At 40.2% G+C, this 27,824-nt stretch overlaps 1 protein-coding gene across 1 annotated transcript; it reads left to right on the top strand.

Moving 5' to 3' along the window:
• Positions 1–479: 479 nt before the first annotated feature.
• Positions 480–27,356, top strand: grnb (granulin b). Its single transcript, XM_033611625.2, has 17 exons — positions 480–617; positions 900–997; positions 4,913–5,053; positions 5,447–5,587; positions 8,698–8,811; positions 11,077–11,218; positions 11,387–11,496; positions 13,236–13,365; positions 13,481–13,572; positions 15,320–15,470; positions 17,523–17,620; positions 18,028–18,261; positions 21,307–21,543; positions 23,961–24,230; positions 24,321–24,557; positions 24,883–25,140; positions 26,593–27,356. Exons 2-17 carry the CDS (start codon positions 995–997, stop codon positions 26,737–26,739), a joined length of 2,505 nt encoding a protein of 834 aa, XP_033467516.2. The 5' UTR covers positions 480–617; positions 900–994; the 3' UTR covers positions 26,740–27,356.
• Positions 27,357–27,824: the final 468 nt, after the last annotated feature.

The raw sequence follows: 27,824 nt of genomic DNA, 5'->3' as shown, positions 1-27,824 counted from the left end.
CCTCTGAGGATCAGTGAAGTCTTATTTGTTGATGTCATGTTTTGGATTCTTAAGCTGAATTTGGAAAGTAAATAAAGTTATTAATTAAATGTAGTGGAGTAAAAAGTACATTTAATTCTGAGCTGTGCTGCAGTGGGAGTGTACAGTAGCAGAAATTGTAAATACTCAGAGTAAATAGCTCTAAAAAGAACTGAGAGACTGTTTGGATAAATGTACTGACCTGAGCTGCTCTTCTTCTTCTTCTTCTTCTTCTTCTTCTTCTTCTTCTTCTTCTGAATATCCGGCAGACTATACGCAGCATTAGCGTGTTGCTAAAGTACTCAGTTACTCTCCACCACTGCCTTTAACTGTGGTGTTTAGTCAGTCATGAATATTTACTGTTAGATTAAATAAATAAATAAATACTCAGTGTGGTGAGCAGCAACGGTCAGATGTGGTGTAATATCCCTTTAACACCAAACTGCAGCGTCACGTGTGACCGTGTCATGTGATGTAATGAATTGAGAGTCACAAACAGCTTCACACAGTCTTTCTTTGTCACTCAGAGTGTTTGTGGAGCCGCTGACACTTCCCTCATACATGTTCACAGGTTGGACTCTTTGCACCGAACCGACCAGGTAAGAAAAACACACCTGTTTTACCACGAAGAAGAAAATGTCTCCGCTTGAAGTCATTCAAACCGGCTAGCTTTATTGTTAGCCACCTAGCATGCTAAGCTAATTTGTTTTTCCTTTGGGTTAGCTTGTTGTAAAGGAAGCTAACCGCTCCTCTGACGTTAGCTCGTTAATTTCAGCGAAAAGTTTCGTGTGTCCAGTTTAATTAGGTAAAGTGCTGAGTTTGTACTGCAGAGTATTATTCGCAGTGTCATGATGAGTAATGGTGTTTGTGTTCTTCTTCAGGTTGTCACAGGAGTAACGGTGACGTGATGCAGCACAGAGCTGTTTGTTAACAACAACTGAGCTCATCCTGCCTGATCATCTGTCATCTGATAATTATGGTAAAGTATTATCACTGTTAGACACATGTGTGTTTAACTGTACTCATTATTAATACAGTAACTAGCTACAGTGGTGAAGGTAACTAAGTACATTTACTCATGTAGGCTACAAAACACAAGTACAGTGCTGAGGTACTTAATTTGAGTATTTCCATTTTCTGCTACCTGATACTTCTGCTGCACCACTGTTAGAGGGAAATATTATACATTTATTTGATAACAGAAATTACGCAGCAAGTTCAGATTGATAATATAAAATATTATAATCAAGTATATATGATGTATTATCACAGGCAAATATAAAACTTTATTGATCCCTAAAGGAAACTATTCCTGTGTTGACCCATTCTGCATAATGACTACTTTTACTTCTGGCACTTTATGAACATGTTCCAATGCTAATAATTGTACTTTTACTCAGGTAAATAATTTGAATGAAGGACTTTTACTGTAGTATCACTATTGAATGTGATTTAAATGTATTATTTATTTATTGAACAGGGACAGTGCTCAGCTACGCAGCTGACCCACAGTTAGCTGTAAGATCATTTTAATCTGTAGTCCCTGAGCGGGAAACAGAGAATAATTTCTCTGCTAAAAGACACTATCATATAAAAACATAGTGACAAAATAGAACATATTCATGACACAACAGCTTCAGCAATAACAATAGTAAGACATCATCAAGTCATTGCAACAATAACAACAGCTACAACACTTAGACACTAGTGTTGTCACGGTACCAAAATTGGGACCCACAGTATGATACCAGTGAAAGTATCACGGTTCTGAGTAGTATCACGATACCACAGCGAAAATGAGGCAGATGTGCCTTTTGTCATTTATAAAAAGATAAATCACTTTTCTATAATACATCAATGATATTTCAATGGAATAAATTACTTATTGTCTTATTCATACTTCAAAAACAGCATCAATAAGTGATTAACATAGGGGGGATCAAAATAAAATAAATAAATAAAATAAGAATCAACCAGCCACCCTCCTCCCCTGACAAGTAAAGAACAGTCCCTTCATAGGTAAAGAACAGTCCCTTCATAGGTAAAGAACAGTCCCTAAAGTGCGGTGAGGTTTGTGGACTGTTACCTGCCACAAAGAGAGAAATGTGAACGACTCGTTTCTCCTCTGACACGTCACATACCTGTGTGCCGCCATGGCTCGGCTGTTCAGGTACTACTGGGCAGTCATGACACCAACAAAGAGGAAATTATTGGACCTGGAGTCGGGCTTCTCCGTTGCCGGTAAGCCGTTATCTTGCGCCGCGGAGCACTATGGCTGCTGTATTTGACAGGAATACGGCATCTGTGACCCCCGTTCAACCCACAACCGGCAAGATTCGCCTTTCGTTTCTGCTGCTGGTTGAAATCTGTACTCACACAGCGTGCTCCTGAATGATTTCTTTTGCTCGCACAAAACTATTTTTAGTTTCAAATGGAGTAAAATGCTCGCGCCGTAGAGCTCTGTGGAAAACAAATCACTGTAGCATATATAAACAAATCTAACCTACAAGTAAAAAGAAATAAATAAGAACTTTCACTGCTTAAAGATACTCAATAGCTCAGCTAATACCTGACATGTCACTGGAAAACAAACCACTGCAGCAGCATATGGAGTGCCAGGTGGCCAGCGCGCGCCGTTATTGGACAGCGCATGGACACTCACCCTCTTGTGATTGGACTTTGAACTTATCCCACAGTAGTGATGCCGTGAGGTACTCCAACATTATGGTATATGTACTGTGGAGTTTTAGTTCCACGGACATTAGGATATCACAAGATTTCATAATGTTAGATCAAGTGTTTGAGTTCATGTGTGATGGGTACATGATTAGCTGTGATTTCATCTTAAATTTAAAACCAACAAAGCTGCTGCACTGTCTGATCTCACCTGGGACTGAGTTCTAATAGTTTGTAGCACTAACAGAGACTAATCTACCAAATTCAGTAGATCTGTGCTGCACTGCACAGTCGCCTCTGTTAGTCGTCCTAGATGTCCTCCCATTGTCTGAGCGCAGTTGTAGGAGCGCTTTTAATGGAGGAGCAGCCAGACCATTAATCACTTTGCACAGTTTGCCCGGCTGAGTGCCTCCAGCCAGGCATGCATTGCTCCATATTGGATTTTCTGCCGATATCCGACATGCTGATATGTAACAACTCATTTGGCTGATAACCAATTTCAATATCGATATATCCATTTTTTCCCCACCTAATTTCAGTGGTCATCAAGTCTCTTCTGTAGTGGAATTAACATCATGTTATACATGTATATTCTTATCATGACAGTCCACCAGCAGGTGGAGACATGAAATATAATTCTTTTTAATGTATGTGTGCAAAATAAAAAATACCATGTTAGCTGATTCTGATAGTTCACGTTAAAGTCAATACCAGCCGATATCGACGACATGCTGACATCATCATGCATGCCTAATGACCACTTTTATATCTGGCACTTTAAGAACATTTTTTAATGCTAATAATTTTTTACTTCTATTTAAGTGAAATTGTGAATGCAGGACTTTGACTGTGGTATTTCTGCTTCTTCTTAAGTTAAAGATATGAGTGCTTCCATCAGTGGTTAGCTGCTGAGGCTGAGAAGGATTCAGTATCTTGGCTCCAGGACACAATAGCTGAATGTTTTATTTCTTTTTTCTACCTGCACTATTTCAAATATTGGACACTTTAACCACTAAGATAAACCCCTGATAAACTCTACAAACTGTAGCTTTGTGATTCTGCTCATGATTAGTTGAATAAAAGTGGAAACATTCCTGCACACTCTGCAGCTTACTGCTAGTATTTATTTACAACATATCTGTCAGACACAGCACTGATGCTGGGTAGATTATCTACAAACATGAGAGACAGCCAGCGGTGGAGGAAGTATTTAAATTATTTAACTATTTGAAACCTGAGCAGATTGGCTTGCTTCTTTTAAAACATGGCAAGAAAGCAATGAGAAATGAGAGATATTAACACATCATAATGAGTAACCTTAGAACATAAAAACATACCGAAAACAAGCCAAAGAAGAAAAAAAAATATATTACCTGAAAATAAACTCAAAAAAATTAAATTAGTAGTAAAAAAAACATGCTAAACATAATTTTAAATATTTGATAAGATTTCCTAGTTTTTTGATAATTTTCTAATAACACTTTCCTAATAATGCTAATTGCTTTTTTTTTCAATGTTTTCTATAGAAATCAAACCAATTTGTTGCAACGTTTTAAATAGTAAAAGGCGTCTGAACACAGCACAAGAAAATGGATGTCAATCCAGGTTTAAAGGGGTTAAAAGTTGCAATACCACAGGGTAGAAATACATAATTATAAGTCAAAGTCCTTCATTCAAAATTTCACTTAAGTAAAAATAAAAAAGTAAGAAGCAGCAAGATGTACTTAAAGTATTAAAGTAATATGTAAGTGGTACTTTAGTGTTAATATGGGGCTCGTTTTAACTACTCAGTATTCTTATGGCAGTTTAATTTGTGGATCATATTTTACCCTTCGTGCAACCCTTCAAAATGCACAATATTCCTTTAGCAAGTGATGATGCAGAAATATAAAGTAGCATAAAGTGGAAATACTCAAATAAAATATAGTGTTTGTTTAGGCTGAGGAATGCCAGAGATGTGAGTAAAAAAGGACATGAACTTTACAGGAAGGATGAGGGTTTGTTTAGTGTTGAAATCCAGTTTATCAGCAGGAATTCTTGCTGAGCTGCTGCACATTCTTACCTTTGTTATCCCTTCCCACAAAGATGTAGTTCCTCACAGCCCGAAAGAAACACAGAAACTAAGAAGATAAGAAGATGTTGACAGTAGTTTAAGATCTTTGTTGCAGCATGCTACATTGCTGACAGCCTCTCCTCTCCTCTTTTGTCTCGTGTTCAGACGCTACAGATGGGGATCTTGTTTCTGGCTCTGCTGGGCCTGAGCTCAGCACTGGTCTGTCCTGATGGAGGCATGTGTGAGGACAAAAACACCTGCTGTAAGAACAGTGTGGGAGGATACGGATGCTGTCCATTGCCACATGTGAGTTACGGCTCAGTTATGTGTTGCTGATACAGTTGAGTTAAGCTCAGTCCTGCCATTGCAAAGAATTTAAAAAATACACTAGCCTCATGGAAGAAGAACTTTGGACACAGCCTCAACACATTTCATTAAGACATGACGACAGCTGACACGAGGTCACAGCAGTCTTTTCTTCTTAATTTCTTGTTTGAGCAGCTGAAACTTTAACAAACATCTCTGCAGATACTGTGACCTCAATAACTGAGAATGTTCACAGCCTAAATAAAGAGCGTGCATGTTTGAAGGAGTCTATGTTACGTAGCTTATGGAGAATTTAAGGTGTGTACACAGTGAAGTCTGATGTCACTCTATTGTCATTCCTCACACCTCTTTTTTGTTTTAATCCCCCTGCAGGCTGAGTGTTGTTCGGACCACCTCCACTGCTGCTATGAAGGGACGGTTTGCGATCTCGTCCACGCCAAATGTGTCAATAAGACAGTTTCTCTGCCCTGGATGAGACGAGTTCCCACCAAACAGGCCCCACTCGTCCCTCAGGTAACTCTAACAAAGGGCTTCATCAAGTCAAAGGCGTGTTATATCTCTGTGTACCGTCTCCTCTGAGCTCATTAGACTTGATCTGTAGGAAGTTTGAGCTGTTTTTCGACCGTCAGTCTATGGAGCGTTACGTCCTGGCAGCCACTGATTGTTTTCTGGACGTCATCCTTTAGACATGCAAATACATTTCTTTGAAGAAAGCAGGTCAGACAGCAGCTTTGACACCAGGAGTTCTGCTGTATGTGCACTTGGTTTATTCTTATCTTTATCTGTCTTTACTCTTATCCAACACAAAACGCACAATAAGCTGTCCTTTATTGAAGTGTACTTTTAGACCTTAACACATAAAGAATTGGTACAAAGTGCAAATGAGACAAAATGACAGACGTGGCAGTGAAGAATTTCAGAAATAAAAAGGTCAAAACATTTTTGCTCTTTCAGGAAAGTGTAAGAAATAGAAATATATTATTGAACATCATCGACATAATGGAGCATTTTTTAAGTGGATGAATCCTAAAGCTCCGTGTCCACCAAAGAGTTTTTTCTCAGCTGAAAACGCCAGGTGCTACCCAGGAAACGACAAGCTAAGAGCGTGTAAGTGCTTTGGAGACGCAGCGGAAGTACATTTCAGCAGAAGGTGGAGTACTTGGTCTGAATTGGGGAAAGGCTCAAGCATGCAGGGAGAGAGAATGGACCCGCTGGTCTCTGTGCGTTCACTGGAGGAAACTTAATATATATGTACAGTATGTTAACAGATTTCACCTCCGTTGTTGTTTTTCAGCACTTGTACATGTAAGATGTGACCGTTTGTCTTTGTGGTATTTGTCCCTCCTCCACTGGGACTGAACAGCTGATGTGACAGCGACGAGCGCAGCATTTTAACCCAAAGTTGAACATTTTACAACACTCAGAAGAAAAAACATCAAACCAACAGTGCTCAGTGTAGAATTCACACACAGCACCTCGCCATCCTGCCAGCCTTTGTAGCGCAGCATAAATAGCGGCGCTCCCATTGCAAAAGCATTACAAAAATATGCTGGCCTCATTAAAAAAACACTTTGGCGGACACGGCCCCTTATTGTCTAGTGACCACCTGACCTTTCCTCTACCACCATCAGGCCACAGTTTATTTTTTGACATATTTGTCAAATAGACGTTTTTCTGTCTCCATAGGTAACTATGTGTCCTCGTCCACTCCGCTGTTATATGGGGTGCCCCAGGGCTCAATCCTTGGTCCCATTCTTTTCTCATTGTATATGCTTCCCTTGGGCCAGATAATCAGTCGTTATGGTTGTATATCCTATCATTGCTATGCGGATGACACTCAGCAATCTTTTTCAGTAAAGCCAGATGATCTTAGCAACCTAAACACTCTCCACAACTGTTTAGCTGCAATGAAGGACTGGATGTCTGTCAACTTTCTTCAGCTAAATTCTGACAAAACTGAGATTCTTATTTTTGGCCCCGACAAAAAGCCTTACACGGTTTAGCTTCTACCTTTATTTCCGAGCTGCTAAGCCCATATACTACCAAGCGGTCACTTAGGTCTTCCAACCAAAACCTGTTGGCCATACCACGTACCAAACTAAAAACCAAAGGTGACTGTGCTTTTGCTGCCCTGACATCCAGACTTTGGAACAACCTCCCCACTTCCATTAGATCAGCTGAGTCTGTTGACTGGTTCAAAAACACCTAAAAACCTACTTTTTTAGAACGGCTTACTCATAACATTTGATAAATTCAAGTGTATACTCTGGTATGCTCGCTGTGCTCGTATATATGTGTGTGTGTTGTCTGTATGTGTTCTTGAAAGTGTCTTTTATGGTCTTGGGGTCCTCTTTTCTTTGTGTCCCAATGTCAGTGTAAAGCACTTTGTAACCTGCATTAAAAAAGGTGCTATATAAATAACTATTTACTTACTTACTTACAATTTAGGGCTGGGCAACATATCGATATTATTGAAATCATGATACGAGACTAAATGTCGTCTTAGATTTTTGGATATTGTTTTATCATGAGTGTTGTCTTTTCCTGGTTTTAAAGGCTGCTTTACAGTTAAGTGATGTCATTTTCTGAACTTACCAGACTGCTCTATTATTTGCTTGTACACACTTAGTCATCATATTCACATTATTGATGATTATTTATCAAAAATCTCATTCTGTAAACATTTCATGAAAGCACCAACAGTCAGCTTTACAATTTCATCTCAGTATCGAGGTGTCAAATATTGAGATATTTGATTTTCTCTATATTGCGCAGCCCCCTTTTAAAACATTAAATTCAGATCGCCATAACATTTACTGAGCACGTTTCCTTTTATTAGCTTTTTTGTTGCTCACCTTCAGACCAAAATATAAACTTTACACAAAGGAAACAATCACCTATGAACAGCCATAGAATCTGCAGAGCTCAGTCATTCTTCAAGGAGGATATAGGCATAAAATATTTTATATACACTCTCAGTACACATTTAACATTTTTGCCGCATCATAAAAATAGCAAGACAAACAGCTTTTTTTTTTTAAGTCTGCAACTAACTATTATTTTCATTGTCAATCAATCCACAGATTATTTTCTCGACTAACTGAGTGATCAGTTTGTCTTGAAATTGTCAAAAAAGTCTGAAAGATGTCCATCACAGTTTGATAAAGCCCAATATGACGTCTTCAGATTGTTTGTTTTGTAACCAGCAGTCCAAATCCCTAAAAATATTTAGTTTGCTGTCATACAAGACAAAACAAGCAGAATATCCTAAATTTGAAAAACAAGTTCTGGGTAATGTTTGACTGTTTGCTTCACTCAATCGACAAATCATTGAATGAACTCTACAGTCTTGAGGAGCCTCTCGTAGGACGCAGCAGTTTTATTCTTGCTCACTTTTCACAGTGTTTTTTAAGTTAACGTGGTTTTGGTGTACGGTGGTACTAAATGCATTTTCATGAATAATAGATCTGGCATGAGGACTGATCTTACACTGCTTATGTTTGTAGTGTAGGAAGCTAAAATCTGTTTCCACAAGTAAATACATTTGCAGTCCTGTCTCTGACATGTTGGTCTTTGTTTTTTCTTCATTGGTATGCGTGGGCTGTGGCATGTGGTGGCTGCAGCTCGGAGAGAAGCTAAAAGCAGTCATTTGTCCGGACCAGGAGTCTGAGTGTCCCGATGACACCACTTGCTGCCAGCTTCTTGACGGCTCCTGGGGCTGCTGTCCATTAGCTAAGGTGATATACATGAAATCACACTCACACACTAAAACACAAACCCCAAAATGACTTCACACCAGGAAACACATTACACACTCTGCTGGTTAGCATTTGATGCCACCAGCTGCTCAGTTGTATAAGAAACTGTTTTATCATCTAGGACTAACTTTTAAATTTGTATTTATCAGTGCTGTCGGCCTGAAGTGATTCTGACATTCTCTAATTGAAAAAATGTGCCTATACACCGAAGTTTTAACATTTCTGCAACTAAACTATGTGTCAGTCGTTTTCAGCCCAGCGCCTTTTCCTCTACATTGTGAAAAATCTTAATCAGTCAGACCAGAACATCGCGATTTTGCTATCGCAATAATTAACGCAAATTCAACAAAAGTCCATTTTCGGGGGCATGCAATTTTTCAGAAGTCCCACGAATTTATCGCATTTTCCGGCCAACCGGAAGTCGTTGTACATGCGACATCATTTGAAACGTCATCAGACGCACCATCAAATGTGCTAATGGAACTGCAGTATGGAGAAACGCTCTGTATTGACAACAGAATGTGCACTGTGTAAATGCAGACAATATGTGTTGAATGTATTAAATGTTATGTTTACAGAAGATGTAGCTGACATGTTGTTGTACAGTCACATTGTCTGGTTTGAGAGCGACAATATTCACTCAGGATCTTTTGCAACGTTATTGGAGTCCATGTTTTGAAACTAATTAAATAAAACTAAAGAAGAGAACTATAAAAAACATGTGCAGCTATTTTTGTAATATTCAGTATGATTATTATAGCAAGTGACTACATGACTTATTTTTTTGGAGGTAGTAATTTAAAAAAAAAACTAAAAAAAATTCTCCTTTTGTCATTAGCCGCAATTTTTGTAATTTGCCGCAATTTCCATCGCAATTGGCTGCAAATTCAACATTTTTTTGCCTCGAGATCCTGAAGGGACTGATTAATAGCTTCGGCTACAGTAGTCGCCACAGCTTGAGGCTCCCTAGCTTTGCTCTGGATTCCAAATCCAAAAAAGGAAACGTTTTGGAAGGAACAGAATTAAATTGCACATGAAGAGATTTGTTTGCTTTAACCGCCAACTCTGCCAAGTTAAAGTTCCTGATAATCATAAATAGCCCACTGCAGTGTCATCTGGTGATTAAACATAATCATAAATAGATTTAATAGCCTGTGTCACCTTCATTATAATGCTCAATTTGTTTAGTGAATCTGGAAAGGTTTTTAAAATTATTTTTAGGCAAAAATGGCTCTTTTGCTAGTGAAGGTTGACGACCTCTGTACAAGGTGTTACGGTAACAGAGTGTAAGAACTAATTTCAAAATAAAAGCAACTTTCCAGTGAACTTGATGGGCAGTTTCACATTAATTCAATAGATCAATCAGTCAGTCACTCAGTCATTAATAAATAGATAAATGAAAATACATAAATAAGTTAATAAAACAAATGAATATTAAATTATTAGAAAGAGTGATAGTTTAAAAAAAACACCCGCGAACTGTATTTCAGAGAGAAATTGGCTTTCAGTCGTGTAAATAATTAGTCAAATGTAATTTCAGCAACCAGTCTTACTTCAAAATGACAGTACACCACCTCAGAGTGTCATTCAGACAATATCAATAAATTCTGATGTGGAATTTTTAAAATTAAAGCTGTCTAAAGTGTCACATACGAGCAGTGTTGCCTCTAAATTCAGATTAGTTTACGACGACAATCACACTGGTACGATCATAAAAATATTGACATACTATTAAAAGTCGTATAGTCCCCCCCCCCCCCACAGGTCATAGTAAAAAACAATCCAGTAAAATTACAGATTTAGTTGCTTCTTTAAAATGTTGGTGTTGGTAATTCTTATCCAGTGCCTGTTGAAATACCAGCTGAATACCAACTACTTAAAGCAGAAATGAAAAGCCGCCACCATCAAACTGTCACTTGTCTGTTTTGGTGACAGGGTAAAATATGGTGTTTGCTTTTTACACACTCGACAGCATCATCGGTCACAGTGCTCATGTTGAAGAGAGACATTTAACTTGATAGTAAAACAGATTTATGTCTCATTTCTACACGTATTCACAGCTAAACAAATCCATATATTACAAAAGTTTAATATCTGGTAATTCTAAATGATGGTTTGCTTGTCACACATTTGTAATCCTCTCTAACTGTCAGCGTTCAAATGGATCACCTGTACACTTTTATTATCTGCAGGAAACTGATGAGTGTTCCTGACTGTCTGAAATGATTTTCTTCTCTCGTACAGGCGGTGTGTTGTGAGGATAAACTCCACTGTTGTCCCGAGGGAACAATTTGTGATCTTGTTCACTCAAAGTGTGCGTCTCCCTCACTGGAGTCTTTCCCCATGCTGCAGAAACTGCCTGCCAGGAGGAGGGGCAGTAATGCAGGTGGGGAACTCCTCATGTAGATGGTCATGTACTCATGTCAGGTCACAGTTGTGCTTCAGTTATTCCAGCTGTTGTTGATGTTTCTTTCTCTGGTCTTCATGTTTGTTTATATGCTGATGATACTGTACTTATAACTAATGACTAATAATGATTTTTATGTGTCTGTAGCTTCTGCTGTCGGCTCAGTGACGTGTCCTGGGGGTAAAAGCAGCTGCCCAGATAGTTACACATGTTGCCTGCTCACCAGTGGAGACTACGGCTGCTGCCCCTACCCACAGGTACACATGACTCGTCGTCATTTAGGTCCATCAGTGGACTAGTCTCCTGCATGTTTCGGATATTGCTGTAATGATTAAATGATATATTTTGGTGGTTTGAGTTGAAGGTGTGAGAAAGAATAGTATCAGTAACATTGTTAACACTGTGCTACATTACAGAGAAATACAAACCGTACTAATGAACCTTCATTAATATAGGCCTATATTTTATCTCCAAGTGCACGTCACACACTGAGCGAGCCGCCTGTTAATGACGTTGTGGGCTAATGGGCATGTAGCTACTTCCATGTTTCAGATGATACGTCATGTTTGTAGTCGACCAATGAAGATGAGTTTACATATCACCTTGGGTTCGTCCTTCACCTTCTCAAAATGATCCCACACTTTGGATTTCCTGCCCGACATGTTATTAACTAGCCTGTGGAATAACCGCAGGCACCAGCCCTGGAGATTAACCTGACTCCTGTCTGACTGCTGAGCGTGGACACTTCCTGTGTCTGTCCTTTCAAAGGAAAGTCACACATGCTCCAGTCATATAGGTTTGGATTTATTTTGACAAGGTGCAGCTCCTCATAGTGTTTGACATGTTTTTGTTTTTTTTTTCTGTGACTAAGCGACCAGTGAAATCTTGCCGACTAATGACCTTTCTGGTCACTGGGACTATGTTTGTTTGTACGACCAAAACACAAATGTAAGTTCCTCAACAACAATCATAAGCAGTGGTGTAGCTGGGGAGGTGGGTGTATTACTGTGTAGATGGGAGGAGTTACTGAGGAGAAAGTGGGTTTACACTTCTATATATTCTGACAGTTGTTTGGCTGATAGGTGGATATACTGTGCACGGCCAAAAAAAGGAGGTGGGTAAACTTAGTATATCTGAATAAACCCCCTACTACACCACTTTATCATAAGAAATATCCCAAGAGAAGTGAAGAGGGAACATTTTACCAGTCTTGGCACCATTATAGGGAGAAATCCAGTTAATAATGTTTTTTTTAAAGGTAATAAATTGCTTGAATTATTGTCCGTATGTTTTTGTGTCATTGGGCCATTCACGTTCGGCTGCACTTGTTCTAAACATGACTTGAAGGCAGGATAAGACATCATGAATTTTTAATACCTACTACTTCAATAACAAGATTAAAGAAGAGACGGGATGATGCACAAATAATAACCTGTCTGTTAGACCAGAAACATTTAATATCACATATCAAATTACTTCCACACAGCCTTGTCAGTGTGCACATCTTTTCTGTGCTGCAGGTGAAACAGAACGTTACGTACTGTGGTTTTAATCATGCCACATACTAACACTTCAAGGTGCCAGACACAGAATCAAATTACCAGTAACTGTATCACACCAGAGGATACTGGAAAAACTACTTGTCGGTAGATTTTAATGTCAAAGTCAAGCACTGCTTTTAGCAGGTGGTTTTTGTATTACATCTCATTAATTTAAAATCCTCACAGTGGATCGTTGCACACTTTTATTTCATTTCACTGCTGCACAGATGATCCTACAGGGAGGACTTCAGCTTGTGAATTTAAGATGTAGCAGTAGTAACTTATGTTGCTGTGGTTTAACAGCTTTATTAGGATAAAGGTTTACGGTGTGAGACTGAAGTTGGAAATTAAAGCTGTAATACTGTACGTGGCTGGATGGATCCTTTTACACTGCCAAAATATCAAACTTTAATTCTTTTGCTCCCTCTCTGTTTGATATTTTGAAACCTGTGCAGGCCATGTGCTGCAGCGATCATCTCCACTGTTGCCCTAGCAACACAATATGTGACCTGGAGCATGGGGTCTGTAAGTCTGGAGAGATGAGTGTGCCCCTGCTGAAGAAGATCGCTGCTGTACCCAATGACGGTAAGCAGATGTTACTGAAAAGGGACTGGATGTAACTGTTGAGATTAAATTATGTGCAGGAAACAAAGCATTAATCGTTGGACCGTGTTTCTGTTCTGGTTTCTTGTTCCTGCAGTCGAGTGTCCAGACAAGAAGTCAGCGTGTCCTGACCAGACCACATGCTGCCAGATGACCATCGGCACATATGGCTGCTGTCCGATGCCCAATGTGAGTAAGCTGAACCAGCCTGGAGAGACATTACTGCCCAGACTAAACCAGGAGCTGCAGATCCTACAGTCCAAACCTCTTTTTAGAAAATATTAAAATAATAAATAATTATAAAATATTAGAAAAAATATTATAGATAATTATAAATAATTATAAAATATTAAATAAAATAATTAAAATATTAAAGATATTTTACACTTAATCAAAATGATGACTTCGTGTTGCAAAATAGTGAGAAACTTTATCAAAATGATGACTTCGTGTTACAAAATAGTGAGACACTTTATCAAAATGATGACTTTGTGTTGCAAAATAGTGAGACACTTTATCAAAATGATGACTTTGGCCCAATCCCAAACCACTCCCTACCCACTGCCACTTCACTACCGAGTGTCACTCCAAATCAAGTTACACTCGCAGCTGCGGAGGGCACTTCTGATTAAGGGGAAGTGTATGAAAGAGAAGCCAAACCATGGGACGCCCTCGCCACTCTACCGGAAGAAGGAAGCAGATGTAACCATGGATACAGACAGATGCTTTGTGAAAGCAAAATAGAGCAACGGGCTATTAAAAAAAAACATTTAAATATTAATTAAAATGAGTTAAATTAAAAAAAAAAACTTTAATAAGTCAGATAAGAGATACAGTGCAGTGTAATCAAAGTAATTAACTTGTTCATATTTTATAGACACAGTTTACACATTCACAGATGAACTTAATTAATTAATCTGGGCAATCTTACCTCCATCCCTGCTTTGCAGCATTCCTTTTTTTAGTAAAGAGACTCATTTTTAATCTGTAGATCGATTAACTGCTTTGTTTTTTCTTCTGTCCCTGTGAACACATTATTATATATTTTTTTAAAAATCATGAGAATGGGATGAGGAATTTTTTAGACAGTTTTAAATAGTTCATTTAAGCATATGGACGTGGAGGTTTTCATCTTTTGACACCAAACATTCTGTGAGTTTGTTTGAGACTGTAAAGTCAGTGTGAGGAAAACAAATGTGTGTGTTTGATCTCAAATATTTTACAAAGTAGAAAGACGGAACTCTTACATTTGTACGTTGTTTCCTCCATTGTGATGTTGCGCTTCCTGCTGGGCTCATCAGAAGCCTGCACTGATGCACACTCGCTATCTAAGGGCTGAGCAGTCCACTCGCACTCAGCGATCATTGGTTTGGGACGGCCCTTAATATGGCGGAGCTCCGCGTGACAGCGCAAACAGAGGGGGAGTGAATAGGGCGAGGGGATAGGGGCCGGTTTGGGATTGGGCCTTTGTGTTGCAAAATAGTGAGACACTTTATCAAAATGATGACTTTGTGTTGCAAAATAGTGAGAAACTTTATCAAAATGATTTAGTGTTGCAACATGGTGAGAAGTTTTAGCAAAATAATTCCTCACAGGATTTTTATTTATCACGTTGGCGTCCACAAATAAATTCTCAGAAGAACAGTAAAAAAAATATGTCATTACAAAAAAGGTTAAAAGATTATTTGTGACACAGAGGTCACTCAGTTCTACATTAACGTAAAACCTGATCGGGCTCTTGAGAATTATTTTCTTCAAATCACAGCAGCTTTTTATTGGTTTTATAGCGATATAAATAAATTAGCTCTATATGAACTGAAGCTCTGACACAAACCTGTAAACTGCACATAACTGAAGTGACAGTTCAGAGGACTCAGTCTGAAGCTGAGAGCCAATAATTCAGTGTTCATTAAGATACTGTCCTCTTTTCTTCCAGGCCGTCTGCTGCTCAGATCACATCCACTGCTGTCCTGCAGACACCCAGTGTGACCTCTCCCACAGCACCTGTGTGTCCGCCCACGGAGAGACCGCCATGACCATGAAGATCCCCGCCGCTGTGACGGAGCTGGTGGCAGTGCAGAGCAAAGGTCAGAGTTCAATGGTTTCATCTCCAGGGGAAATCCATCTTAAAGCAGAACTTGTGTTTGACTGTCCCTCTTTATTTTTAATTATTTGATTTGCATTAAATTGATTTCCCCAGCGAGTTGATCTAATGTGGGGCAGGAACTGAACAGTATCTGTTGTGTCATGGATAAGTTTAAGGCCTTTTATCTAGTCTTAAGGGGAAGCGACTCTCAGATAATTTATAGACCTCAAAGAGTGATGAATTAAATGTTACGACATGTTTTTCTTTTTGTCACACGCACTCCAGGTATTTTATTCTGAGGACTTTTTGTGTGACGTGTTGTAGTTGTTCGGTTTCTGGTCGTGATGCTGCCGTGATGTTCCTTAATAAAAGGAACAAATAATAATAATAACTTTATTTATATGGCACTTTTCCAAAGCAAGTTATAAAGATGCATGTAATGACATAAAACCAACAGATGTAAAGTGCAATAAAATACAAATAATTACAGTTAAAATAAGGAGAACTTTAATAGATGAAATTAAAAAGAACAAATGTAGTAAAAGCTCAGAATAAAGTAATTTAATAAATAAAAGCTTTTTCGTCTGATCAAAGAAAGGCTGCAGCAGTTCAGTTAATCTTTATTGATTATTCTGTAGATTATTTATTTGATTCATTGAGTTATGCTTTCATCTCTAAAATGTCAAACAATATTGAATGATGTGCGTCACAAGTTTCCACAGCCCGAGGCTTCAGTTATAAATACACAAACTGAAATTTGAGTTTGGCACAAAATGTTCGGTCTACATTTATATTTAAAAATAAATAAATAAATAAATAAATAAATAAATAAATAAATAACAGCAGTTTTCAGCTCAGCAGCAGACCAAGCAGTAAATCGTCACACCTGAGAAGCTGGAACAAATGAAGGTTTCTGCTTTATAAATGATTCAGATTATTAATTGATGATCAAAATTTGTTGCTGGTTAGTTTTCTGTCAGTTTATAGTTTTAGCGCAGACACTCAATATGAATCCTTTAGATTTAGGTTTTATTTCGCACATGCAAAACAAAAAAAATTTTTTACCAAATACCACCTGTAATCTTTTTTTTTTTTTTTTTTTTTACAGTATATGAAAGCAAATTGATTCTTAATGGATATTAAAACACAAAACTGCATAATTAGCCAAATCCTTATACTATAGACTTCTGAAGAGACTAAATTAAGGTTAGCATTGTCGCCTCACAGCAAGAGTGCTGGGGAGCCCATCTGTGCAGAGTTTGCATGTTCTCCAGTTTGCAGTTCAGAGAAGACAACACGAAATAACGATACCCAACAATATCTAGCTGATAAAATATTGATATATTGCCCCGTCCTAATGTGACTAAAGCCATTTGTGTCTCCAGAGGAAGCTGTGTGACATTGATAGATGTCCTCAAGTGATGTAACGTTACAGACCTCTGTAGCTCGCTGCTCATCTCTGCTGCAGGAGCAGGATGGAGGCTCCAGGGAGACTTAGGGCTCATTAATGCTCAGTGTTAGATACGTACAGGGACGTGGACGGAGCCGTCTGTCCGTACTCTGTGTCCATGTCGCCTATATTTATGCACGTTTTCTGAATGCTTGCAAATATGGACAAATGGGAGCAGTACCACCGGAGACTATGGGGGCAGTGTCGCCTAGATCAAGCAGGATATGACCACAGGGGGCGGCGAAGACTTTTTAAAAGAGAGATCGTGACAAGAGAGCTCCGTCCTCACAAACTACCTCTGTATAAATATATTACGACCTCCTCCAGAGTCTCCATAGTTGTTGTTGTTGTGTGAAACTTTTCACTCTGCCCTCTGGTGCCATCTGTTGGCTCCGTCTGGGCTTTCATTAAGAAGTAGTGATGGGACAGCGACATTTACAACAGCTGCATCGTGGGTAAAGTAGGCGCCCAGTTTAAACAATGAAGAAGAATGCATTTAATAAAAGACCATATCTCTGGTTCTGGTCAACAGTCTCACAGGAATGCTGCTCTTTGAAATAAAGTTTGCTCACGTGTTTACTGATAATAAAGTTTATCTTTCAGGCGGCGCTGTTCCCTGCAACGACTCTGTGGCGTGCGCCGATGGAAACACCTGCTGTAAATCGTCACAGGGAGAATGGGCCTGTTGTCCACTACCTAAGGTACCAACATACTGATGTGTGTGAGTCACACAGGCTGAGTGTGTTTGGCTCTCTGTCCAGCTGCACTGAATTACTCAACACATGACTTGTTTCCTGAGCTCATGATTCATCTAATGTCTGAGGAGTTTTGATTTTTGCCTGTCAACAAACGGACCGTCTAATCTCAGCTCAGAAATGTGCTGGAAAATTTATTGTGTTGCGACATTCGTGTGTAGAAATATAAGTCAGTATGATTAATGCAAACTGTTATTCAGTCTTGGCACGTATTCCAGTTTCATATTTATCAGTGGACGTCAACTCGGAGGAGGAGGAGGAGGAAGTTTCCTAGCGCAGACACATTATAGTAGCCGCTCAGTGATAAATATACAAAGCAGATACAACAGCATGTTTGTTTCTCCTGGCTGCAGGCTGTGTGTTGTGAGGACCACGTGCACTGTTGTCCCCACGGCACCATTTGTAACCTGGCAGCCTCCACATGTGACGATCCCTCTGGCAGCACCGTGATGCCCTGGCTCGCCAAAGTGCCCGCCTTCCCTTTGCTGAGCGACAACAGCAAGTGTGACAAGTCTACGTCGTGTCCTGGAAAATCCACCTGCTGCAAGACGGCGAGTGGAGGCTGGGCCTGCTGTCCTCTGCCTCAGGTAACGTTAGACCACAGTGATGATGCTGTTCAGACCGGCAGAGTTTTGGGACGTTTTTTGATGTCTGCCACTCGTGTTTTCCATGAGGTGGAGTGACTCACAAAAACCTTCTTCCCTCAGACTGGATGATGAACACTGTAAACATGCAGCATTTTAATACTTAACAGGACATGATGTTACGCAGTTCCCAGTTTAGGGTGTGGGTCCATATGGTGCTGTTCTCTGGCAGGAAAGTGTTGGCAGGGCTTTAGGGAGCTTCATCCCAGCGCCAGGCACTTTTTTGATGAAGTGCTGCATATGGGTTTTGTATCTATGACTGCAATATCTTGACATTAGCATTAGCTAGTTAGCTGATATAACGCTACTAGGGGTGGGGAAAAATTGATATAATGGAATATTGCTAGCCTGAGTGTCAGACTGAAGCTCCCAGAACCTTCTGGCCTCCATTGAAGGTGATTTACAAGGGGGAGGGACTTTGATTTTTCCCTAACCAATCAGTAGAGATCAACGACTCACCCAGAATCTGACGTCATTAGTATCCATGCCTCGGGGGTGCCGAAAACAAGCGAGCATTGCCCGTTTAAAATGTCTCCGTCGTCGTGCACGCCCAGCTGCATCGCCGTTAAATCCAGTTTAGCAGCTTCCTTAATTTGGTCCTCCATTAACGCGAGTAGTGGCGAAATACCTCGATAGCATCGTTAATGTGGTCTGTAGGATCTGTAGCGGTCGCCATTGTTGCTATCCTCACCAGTTACCCACCAGCACACAGCTTGACATCAGTGTGGCGCTGATTGGCTAATCGCTAGACCCGCCCCCACCCCCGGCGTTCATTGGTCCTTCCATCGTTTGGACGAGATAAATCGCAAATTCATTGCAGTATGCCAGACCAGAGATGCAAGCCTACTCAGTTGAGTGGGCGGGGTCTATGGTCTGGAACCAGGCTAGAATATTGCGTTATTTTTGCCTGGCAATATTTTAACAATACAGGGACGCTAAGTATTTTATTTTATTTTTTTAAGATTATTTTTTTAGAGGCATTTGCCTTTATTGCAGGACAGCTGGAGAGAGAGAGCAAAGTGGGAGAGGATAGGGATGACACACAGTAAAGGGTTGGAATCGAACCCAGGACAAGGCAAAGGACCGACTCTACCTGTTGAGCTAGAGGTCGCCCTGAGTATTGATTTTTTTTGTTCAATAAATTATTGATATAGCAAATACAAATTAAACGTTTGGTAGCCGACTAGAATAATAAAATCAATTGCTCTCTCAGTCCACTATATACATTTTGCTGCAATAAAAATGACTGAAGTGAAATTAACAGACTGAAAACTTAATCTTGATGAAAACACAGTTTTACTTCGGGAACGTAATAGGCAGCTGTGGCTCAGGAGGCAGAGTGGGTCGTCACTAATGGAAAGATTGGCGGTTCGATACCTGGCTCCTTCAGTCCCCATGTCAAAATATCTTTAGGCAAGATGCTGAACTTCAGATTGTGAGTGCATGTGAATGTGTAAGCTGTGTAGCTTGTATGAAATCCTTGGCCACTGTGTGAATGTGACATGTTGTGTTAAAGCACTCTGAGTGGTTAAAACACTAGAAAGGTGCTTTAGAACACATTTATCATAATTTGCAGTTGAAAAAAGGTAATAAAACACAATATATATTATCACAATACTCAGCAAACATATTTCAATCCAATCCACTTTATTTATATAGCACATTTTACAAGTGCTGCACAGAAACAGAAATAAAATACTAAAAATAGTAATATAATCAAATAAGAGCAATGAATTAAAAACGATAAATAAAAACAAATAAAATCAGACAACAAAGCAAACATCCACAGCACCTGACATATTTAAATAAAGAAAGTATCGTAATAACGTTGTATTCTGAGGCCTCTTGCACAGGTGACGAGTGCTGTGTTAAAAACACTCACCTGCAACATTCAGAGTGGATCTGCCTCCACAAATAGGCATTTCCTTTTTTGTTGTGACAGTGTCTGACTTTTATATCGTACAGCTTGGGATTGACAGTAAAGTTCAGAGATTTTTTAACTCGCTCGGAGCGTCTGCACAAAAAAGTTGCAGCGTTCTGACAAAAGACACTGGGTGGAGCGCCTTTTCTGAGCAGCTGCATACACTCTCTGCTCATTAGGAACACTTTGAAAAAGGTGCTGAGAAGGAGAACACCATGCAGACACTTATTAGATTCACCTGCTGTAAATCTTCCTCTCATGAAGTGTCTAATGTTCAGTTTGTGTTGTAACTGTTTCAGAGAGGTTTTGATTCAGCTGTATGATCAGTGTGGAGGATAAAGTTTGTGATGTGTATTTTATTGCAGGATTTATTGCAGAACTTTCATATTTTAGGCCGCATTAGTTTTAGCCAAGGGTGCCTAATAAACTGGCAGCTGATTGTTTATATTTTTTATCTGTGAAATGTTGTCATTCATGTCTCTTTTTTTGTCTAATCCTTCAACTCAACTCAACTCAACTTTATTTATAAAGCTCTTTAAAACAACCACAGCTGAAACAAAGTGCTGTACATAGGAGGTCATAAAACAACAAAACAGTGAGAATCCTTGCTTTTTACTCTTAATCTTCGGGGGTATCACAGTAGCATTATTTCACATGTGATGAGAGGCATGTGCACCTGTTGTTCACAGATGGGAACACGTGTAGTGTGTAGATTTTTATTGATAAGCAGTTAATAGTTTTTTGACTGAAACTCACATTAAAATGAAAACAAGTCAGCTATCACAGTAAAACTACTAAAAACTAACTGAACTGTTCTTTACTTTAAAGAAAGTTCCATTTAAAACAACTGCTTTCAAACTTTTAGTGTTTCACATCGTATCTAAACGAGTCACATCAATCACAGGTTTTCAGTTTTTATTAGAGCAATGAAAATGTTATAATAATATTTTTTAAAGAAGCATCAAAACAAGCCAACAATGAATATTCTGGTGTTTCACGGTGTTTGCTTTTGTGCTGCGAATCTTTATGAAACAGTATAAATGTTCTATATCCTGTGTTCCTGCCAGGCGGTGTGCTGCGACGACCACATCCACTGCTGCCCTCACAACACCATCTGCAACATGGAGGCTGAAACTTGTGACGACCCGTCAGGTCTCTTACCTTCCCTCCGCTGGGTGGAGAAGGTGTCGGCTCTGACCTCAGAGCTGGAGGATGAGAAATGTGACAAGCAGACCATGTGTCCGGGAGGCACCACCTGCTGTAAGAAGGACTCTGGACAGTGGGCCTGCTGCCCCCTACCTCAGGTCAGCAGTTTGAGGGCTTGTTGAGTGTTCAGTGTGTGAAGGTGTGTCTCTGCAGGCCAGATGACGCTGGTGTGTTTGGAGGTTCTGATGGCTGTAGGTGTGTTTGTTCTCGTAACGTGTCAGCTGGAATAGAGGCAGGAGGAGTTGTTTGAAGCTTCCAGGATGTAAAAATCCTGTTGGATAACTCACAGCAGGAACACTGTCACATCTCGGTTAGACGTGAAACTCTCCTGGTTATATCATGAGAACAAAAGATGAACAACTGTGTTAGAAACCGTCTGGTTCTTTGATAGAACGTCAAAGTTACTTGAAGCCTGTGGACGTAAAAACTGCAGGAGAGGAGTTAATTATGACTCAGAGAGAACATCCAATCACAGAGCTTAAGATTCTGCGTGCACCGCTTGCGTTTAACTGAAGACTAATAAATAAACTCTCAGCAGTTTAATTCAGTTTGCTTTCAGATTAAAATTTCGAGGTATTCATCCACTATATTGCAGAGTTCTGCACATTAAAGCTTTCTGAATTTACCTCATCTTTGATGCCATATTGTCCAGACTGGGGTTGCAGCCGTTTCAAAGTATAGTTTCAAAGTATATCGCAGTATGAAAATTGTCTTATTGTGTACTCTCACTTTTCTACGATTGTGGAGCCAAAAAAACTTGTTTTCATTCCTGTAAAGTCTCATTTATACTCCCTTTATTTATGAAAATAGACACGTCCATGTCAACGTTGTAAGCGCCACAGCTCTCATACTTCCATACGTCCTTTATGATGGCAGAGTTACAGCCAAATGATGGCACCAGAGGGCGGAGTCAAAAGTTTCAGCCAACGAGGCGACGGTGCAGGGGGTCATAATACTGTACCTTTAAACGGAGGCAGCGTTGTAGACGGTGGTCTGTGCAGCCCTTAAAAACATCACGATATGTGGACAGAGAATCCTTTTCACTGTGTTACCGATTCATTTTGTTCTGCCATTATTTAAATTTCTTTTAAATTCTAAATTTCTCCTACAGTTGTATTTTGCTTGAACTACGCTACAGTGCCTCCATGATCTCCAGTGGTGCTGCTCTGTTTTGTCCATATCCGCAAACTTTCGGAAAACATGCACAAATACAGACAAACTGAATGCAGAGTACAGACAGAAGGCTCTGTTCATCTCCACATCTAACGGTGAGCATGAATGAGCCCTACAGGTCATCGTAACAAATATTGACAGTAGCATTGTATGCCATGAAACTATGACATTTTCTGAGACAGAAAAATCTCATAGTGTTGCAACTACAGCACAGACACAATAATGAGCAGCACATTAAGAAAAATTATCAACATTTAACTCTTTAAGTTATAATTCTTTGACAGAGATATCAGGGATTTCCTGACAGTTTCAATATATAAGACGACACAAGTGTCCACACATCTTTGGCACCACTGCTGCAAAAATAAAATACAACATCACAGTTTGCATCAAACTAAAATGGAAGAAGTCTCCTTTGATCTTTTTTTCAACAACCATTCATCTGATCGACTTCACACTGTGGCAGGAGCACTGTAACAGAAGCTGTGGACGCCACGTTAATTTGGTTCCAAAGTAACACAAACTATACAGGCAGTGGTAGACCAGCAACTCCTTTTGGTCTGTGAAGTTAAATTAATGTTTGTGTCAAAGTAGTGTGGTGACTTCAAAGAGAGCGATTCAACAGTTTATGCTCCTCGTCTTACAGGGCTGATTGATGGCAAGGTGATAGATGTGACTCATTTTTTAGGTGGATAAAATTCGTTTCGCTGCTGCCCCTGAATTTTCAGATTTGAATACAGGAACACTACTGTGAAGGAATGGAATGATATAAAAACCTCTAAAAAGAATAAAGTAATGGAGCTGCCATTTAATTAATCTTTGATTAGTGTGTTAATGTTTCCAGGTTGGAATAATGTGCGTGTTTTTCCCATCCTGCTCGTCAGAGGTGTGATTCATGCTGCAGTCGTGCGTCTGACTGGCTTCTTTTCCACAAACAGACTGGCTGAGGATCACGGTTATCATTCTTATTTATCCCTCCAATAAATCAAACTGTGAATCAAAGTAGGAGCAACTAAAACTGAAGCACTAAATATAAACCTTTAGTATCATGAAAACACTCGATGTGTTTATGTGTTGAGGAACATTTGGGAAAACTTTGAAATGATAATATATTCAAAGAAGGAAAAGATTTAAAAGAGGCAAAACTGTCTGATTACTGAACGATCCAAACAGATGAGTTTATGGACAAAAGCAGAGCAGGAATGTTTCATCATCACATTCTTTGACTTGTGTGTCATTAATTTAAAGTAATGTTGCGTGAAATCTCCTCCATCTGTAAAACTGAGACACTTGCAGAGACTTCAGGTGGCATTAAGGAGCTATTTTATCTTCTTCTCTGCAGGCCGTGTGCTGTAGCGATTGTGAGCACTGCTGCCCCAAAGGCTACAAGTGTAACGTGGCTGAACAGACGTGTGACAAGCCCGGTGACCTCAGCCTGCCCTGGCTGCAGAAGATCCCGGCCCTGCAGAAGCAGAAGGAGCCCAGTCGAGCTGTTTCCAGTCCAACTGGGCCGGCCAGGAACATGTGCGACGCCCAGACCAGCTGCCCCAAAGACACCACCTGCTGCTTCATGGACAAGACCCAGAAATGGGGCTGCTGCCCTCTGCCGAAGGTACGTCGTCATTCAAACAGCCTCACATGCAGATAAAGCTAATTACATGTGAGTTTTTGAGAATTCAGAGTTGTGTCTGCTGTTCTTCAGGCTGTCTGTTGTAGTGATGGAAACCACTGCTGCCCCAGCGGTCACACCTGTGAGCCTCACCGCTCCTCCTGCTCAAGGGGACCCCATGTTGTCATACCCTGGTTCACCAAAGTGGGCGCCCTCACCGAGCCGAGCGGCGTCACGGATGTTAAATGTGACGACAAGAGCAGCTGCGCTTCAGGAACGACCTGCTGTAAACTGCAGACGGGAGAGTGGGGCTGCTGCCCGCTGGTCAAGGTCCGTACATCAGTGATGTCACACTTGTGTTTGGCTAAATTAATGTAAAATCATTTATTTTAGTTACGATGATGAAGCTCAGCTGGATTTGAAGATCTTTGAATAAACAGATCAAAAAAATTGGCTGAAATTCAGACAGTAACCCTTTCAGTGCATTTAACAAACCATTTGACTCACATTTAAGAACAAACTACAAGCAGGTGTTGCTTCAGACGTTTTTCATTTAAGATGAATAATAATGAATTCACTGTTTGACTACATGAATAAACTCAGGTCTTCTAGCGTTCACATCAGATTATAGATTCTTGTTCCGTCTCCTCTGCAGGCGGTTTGCTGTGCAGATCACGAGCACTGCTGCCCTCAGGGCTACACCTGCAACATGCAGACTGGAACATGTGAGAAGAAGAGCCATGACACGCTCGTCCTCACCCTCCCCCAAACCACAGTGGTACAGTCCAAGCCGAGAGACACAGAAGGCGACACAGACATACCATGTGACAGCACGGGGGTGTTTCGCTGCCCCGAGCAGGACACGTGCTGTAAGGTCTCAGCCACAGAGTGGGCCTGCTGCCCCTCACCCGGGGTGCGTTCACACTTTACTGACTTAAATGTTTGATTGTTTTAATGTGTGTTTTACAGTGAGACCTCGTCTGGCTCTGTCCACAGGAATGTGGACAATGTGAACATTGTGTCACATGATCCAAAGAGGCTCTGTAGCTTCGCTGTTTTCTGCCTCGCTGAACACGCTGTGTCCCTCTTCATTTGATTTTGTTCCAGTGTGTTCCTCACGTGCATGGATGGAAACTGGCAGCTTAGATATTAAATTGAATGATATGAAATTGATAGAATTGATAAAATACACATTAGAAATGGAGATGAGTCATGACAGTGGTGTTAAAATCAACTTTAAATAAAGAAACAGCTGTTCATAATGTTTCATCAGCCAACAGATGCACTACGTTTTGTCAGTAATCAGTCTGATCTGATGCTCGATACGTTATTTTTGACTCTGGGAAATATTCACAAAAATAATTCAAGACATGTAGTTTCAGATGTAAAATCAATATTTTGTGTTTCATCATCATCCTGGACTGAGTGTCGCCCAAGATGAGAATGAAACACAAACAACTCGAGCGTTTTTCCCCTCGTGCAGAATCATGATGGTTTCAGCCAAACCTTTCTCCAGCGTTGGCACAGCGCAAGATTAGTGTGCCTGGAAAAGTCATGGAATTCCACAATCTTGTTTTCCAGGCCTGGAAAAGTCATAGATTGAGTTAAATCCTTGAAAGTGTTTGAAAAGTCACGGAAATTTGTTGAGTGTAATGAAATAGTTACAGTAATCTTGGGATGCCCATAAACTCACTAAAACTAATCTGTAGAACCTCCCATGGTTAACCTTTCGCATAATGTAACATCACGGCAGATTTATTTTAAGGAGGTATAGGATGAGAAAACCTTCAAATTCCCAGCAAGATTTCTCCTGGAAAACGCTGATTTCATGAGCACAGATCAAGTCTGTACGTGTAAAGGCGTTTCTAATCAGCTTTTTACATGTGAGCATGTACATGACCAAAGGTTTCAGACAGGGAGAGGATCAGTGTGACAGCAGAGTGGCAGGATTAGAGCAAAGATCTTTACATGTATGGATTAAAACAAGTACATTGAAACTAACACAAAGTTGTCCCTATAGGTTAATTAATTAATTCAGTTTGCTCTGCAGAACATTTGAACCTAGTCACCTTGCCTTTGCTGATTTCTCCCAGTAACCCAGTTTCTTGTGTGCATGTAAACATGTTCAGTTTGAGTCTGATAGTAAGTTCCACTCTGAATTTTTATCTTTTTCTTTGACATTTGGATCTTTAAGCTGTGAAACAGCCAACTCATGCCGGGTGATATCAGCCCAGTTACAGCTGGACGCAGCATCGTTCGGGGGAAAACGGGGGAAAAAGCACCTGTACGTTCATCCCTGTGTGTTACCCAGCAGGAGCCAAACTCTGAGCATCTTAATCTAACTGATGTCATCTCCTCCTGACAGGCGGTCTGCTGCTCTGACTCCAAGCACTGCTGTCCTGCAGGATACTTCTGTGACCTGACGGCTGGAGGCTGCACCCTGCACACTCAGCTGACCTGGGACACTTTGATCGGGGACAGAAAGAAAGACTTTGTCCGACATGGACTTTAATCGCACACAAAGGTGCACTGATCTTCCTCCATCTCGACCTGCAACATCCTTCTACAGCTCATGTTGTCTCTGGACAACACTTCCTGTTTGTCCTTCATGGGAGTGTTTTTACCAAGTTTGTGCGCTCCTGGGTGTTTGTGGTGGGAGGTGTGGAGGAGAGCTGGTGGCAGTGAAGACGTTATGATGAAGTAGAAGCACTTTGGTAGGATCAGGTGACGTGACAGCCTCTCATTCACTCAGACTTGTTTTGTCATTTCAGCGTGTGTTACCTTCAAAAACAGTTTGCAGGAGTCTCAGAAAATATCACCACACTCACTTCCTGAAATTCAACATGCAGATGAGACGACCATGAGCAGCACAGTGAGGACTTACTGTGTCTCTTAAAGTATAACCTTGGCGTTATTCTATATTTTTCTTATTGTCAACAAATCCCATGAAAAGATTAAAACCAACGTTTTAGTCCGTGTCAGTAGTTTCTGACCCGGAGTCCACTGCTTCCTACCAACCTTTACAAATGGGTCACAGATATAAAGTAAGGCTGCAGCTAACGATTACACTCATTATAGGTCAGTCTGCCTGTTGTTTCCTCGATTAATCAATTTGTCAAGAAAAGAAAACTGAAAATAGTGAAACATGCCCCGCTGTGAAACTTCCCAGAGCCCAAGGTGACGTATTCTCATGTATGTAAGGTATAAGTATGTTTTATGGGACCAACAGTCCAAAAGCCAAAGCTATTAGGTTTATTATCATCATTAGGGATGAGCAAGTACATCTGTATCTGAGTGAGTGGAGTTTATACCAGGAGCGGGTGTGGTTTGAATCGAAAGTGGGTTGAACCTAAACTGAAGTTGTTATTTTAAGCCTGAAATTCATACAGATTAATCAGCAGCTGCAGTGTTTATTACCTATGAAGAGTATTTACAGAACAGCCTCAGAGTTTAGCTTCAGATCATTTTTTAGCACAAGATGAAACACAGATACCAAAACATCAGGGGTTCAGATAAAGACACTTTTTACTCGTATGATACTTGTACATTATCTTTGTCGGACACTCGTTTCATTCGAGTATTCGGCTCAATCATTTA

This window comes from Epinephelus lanceolatus, chromosome 21 (assembly GCF_041903045.1).
Source record: "Epinephelus lanceolatus isolate andai-2023 chromosome 21, ASM4190304v1, whole genome shotgun sequence".
NCBI lineage: Eukaryota > Metazoa > Chordata > Actinopteri > Perciformes > Serranidae > Epinephelus > Epinephelus lanceolatus.
The sequence above is the reverse complement of the archived record's forward strand: the minus strand, read 5'-3'. Positions and strand labels throughout refer to the sequence as shown.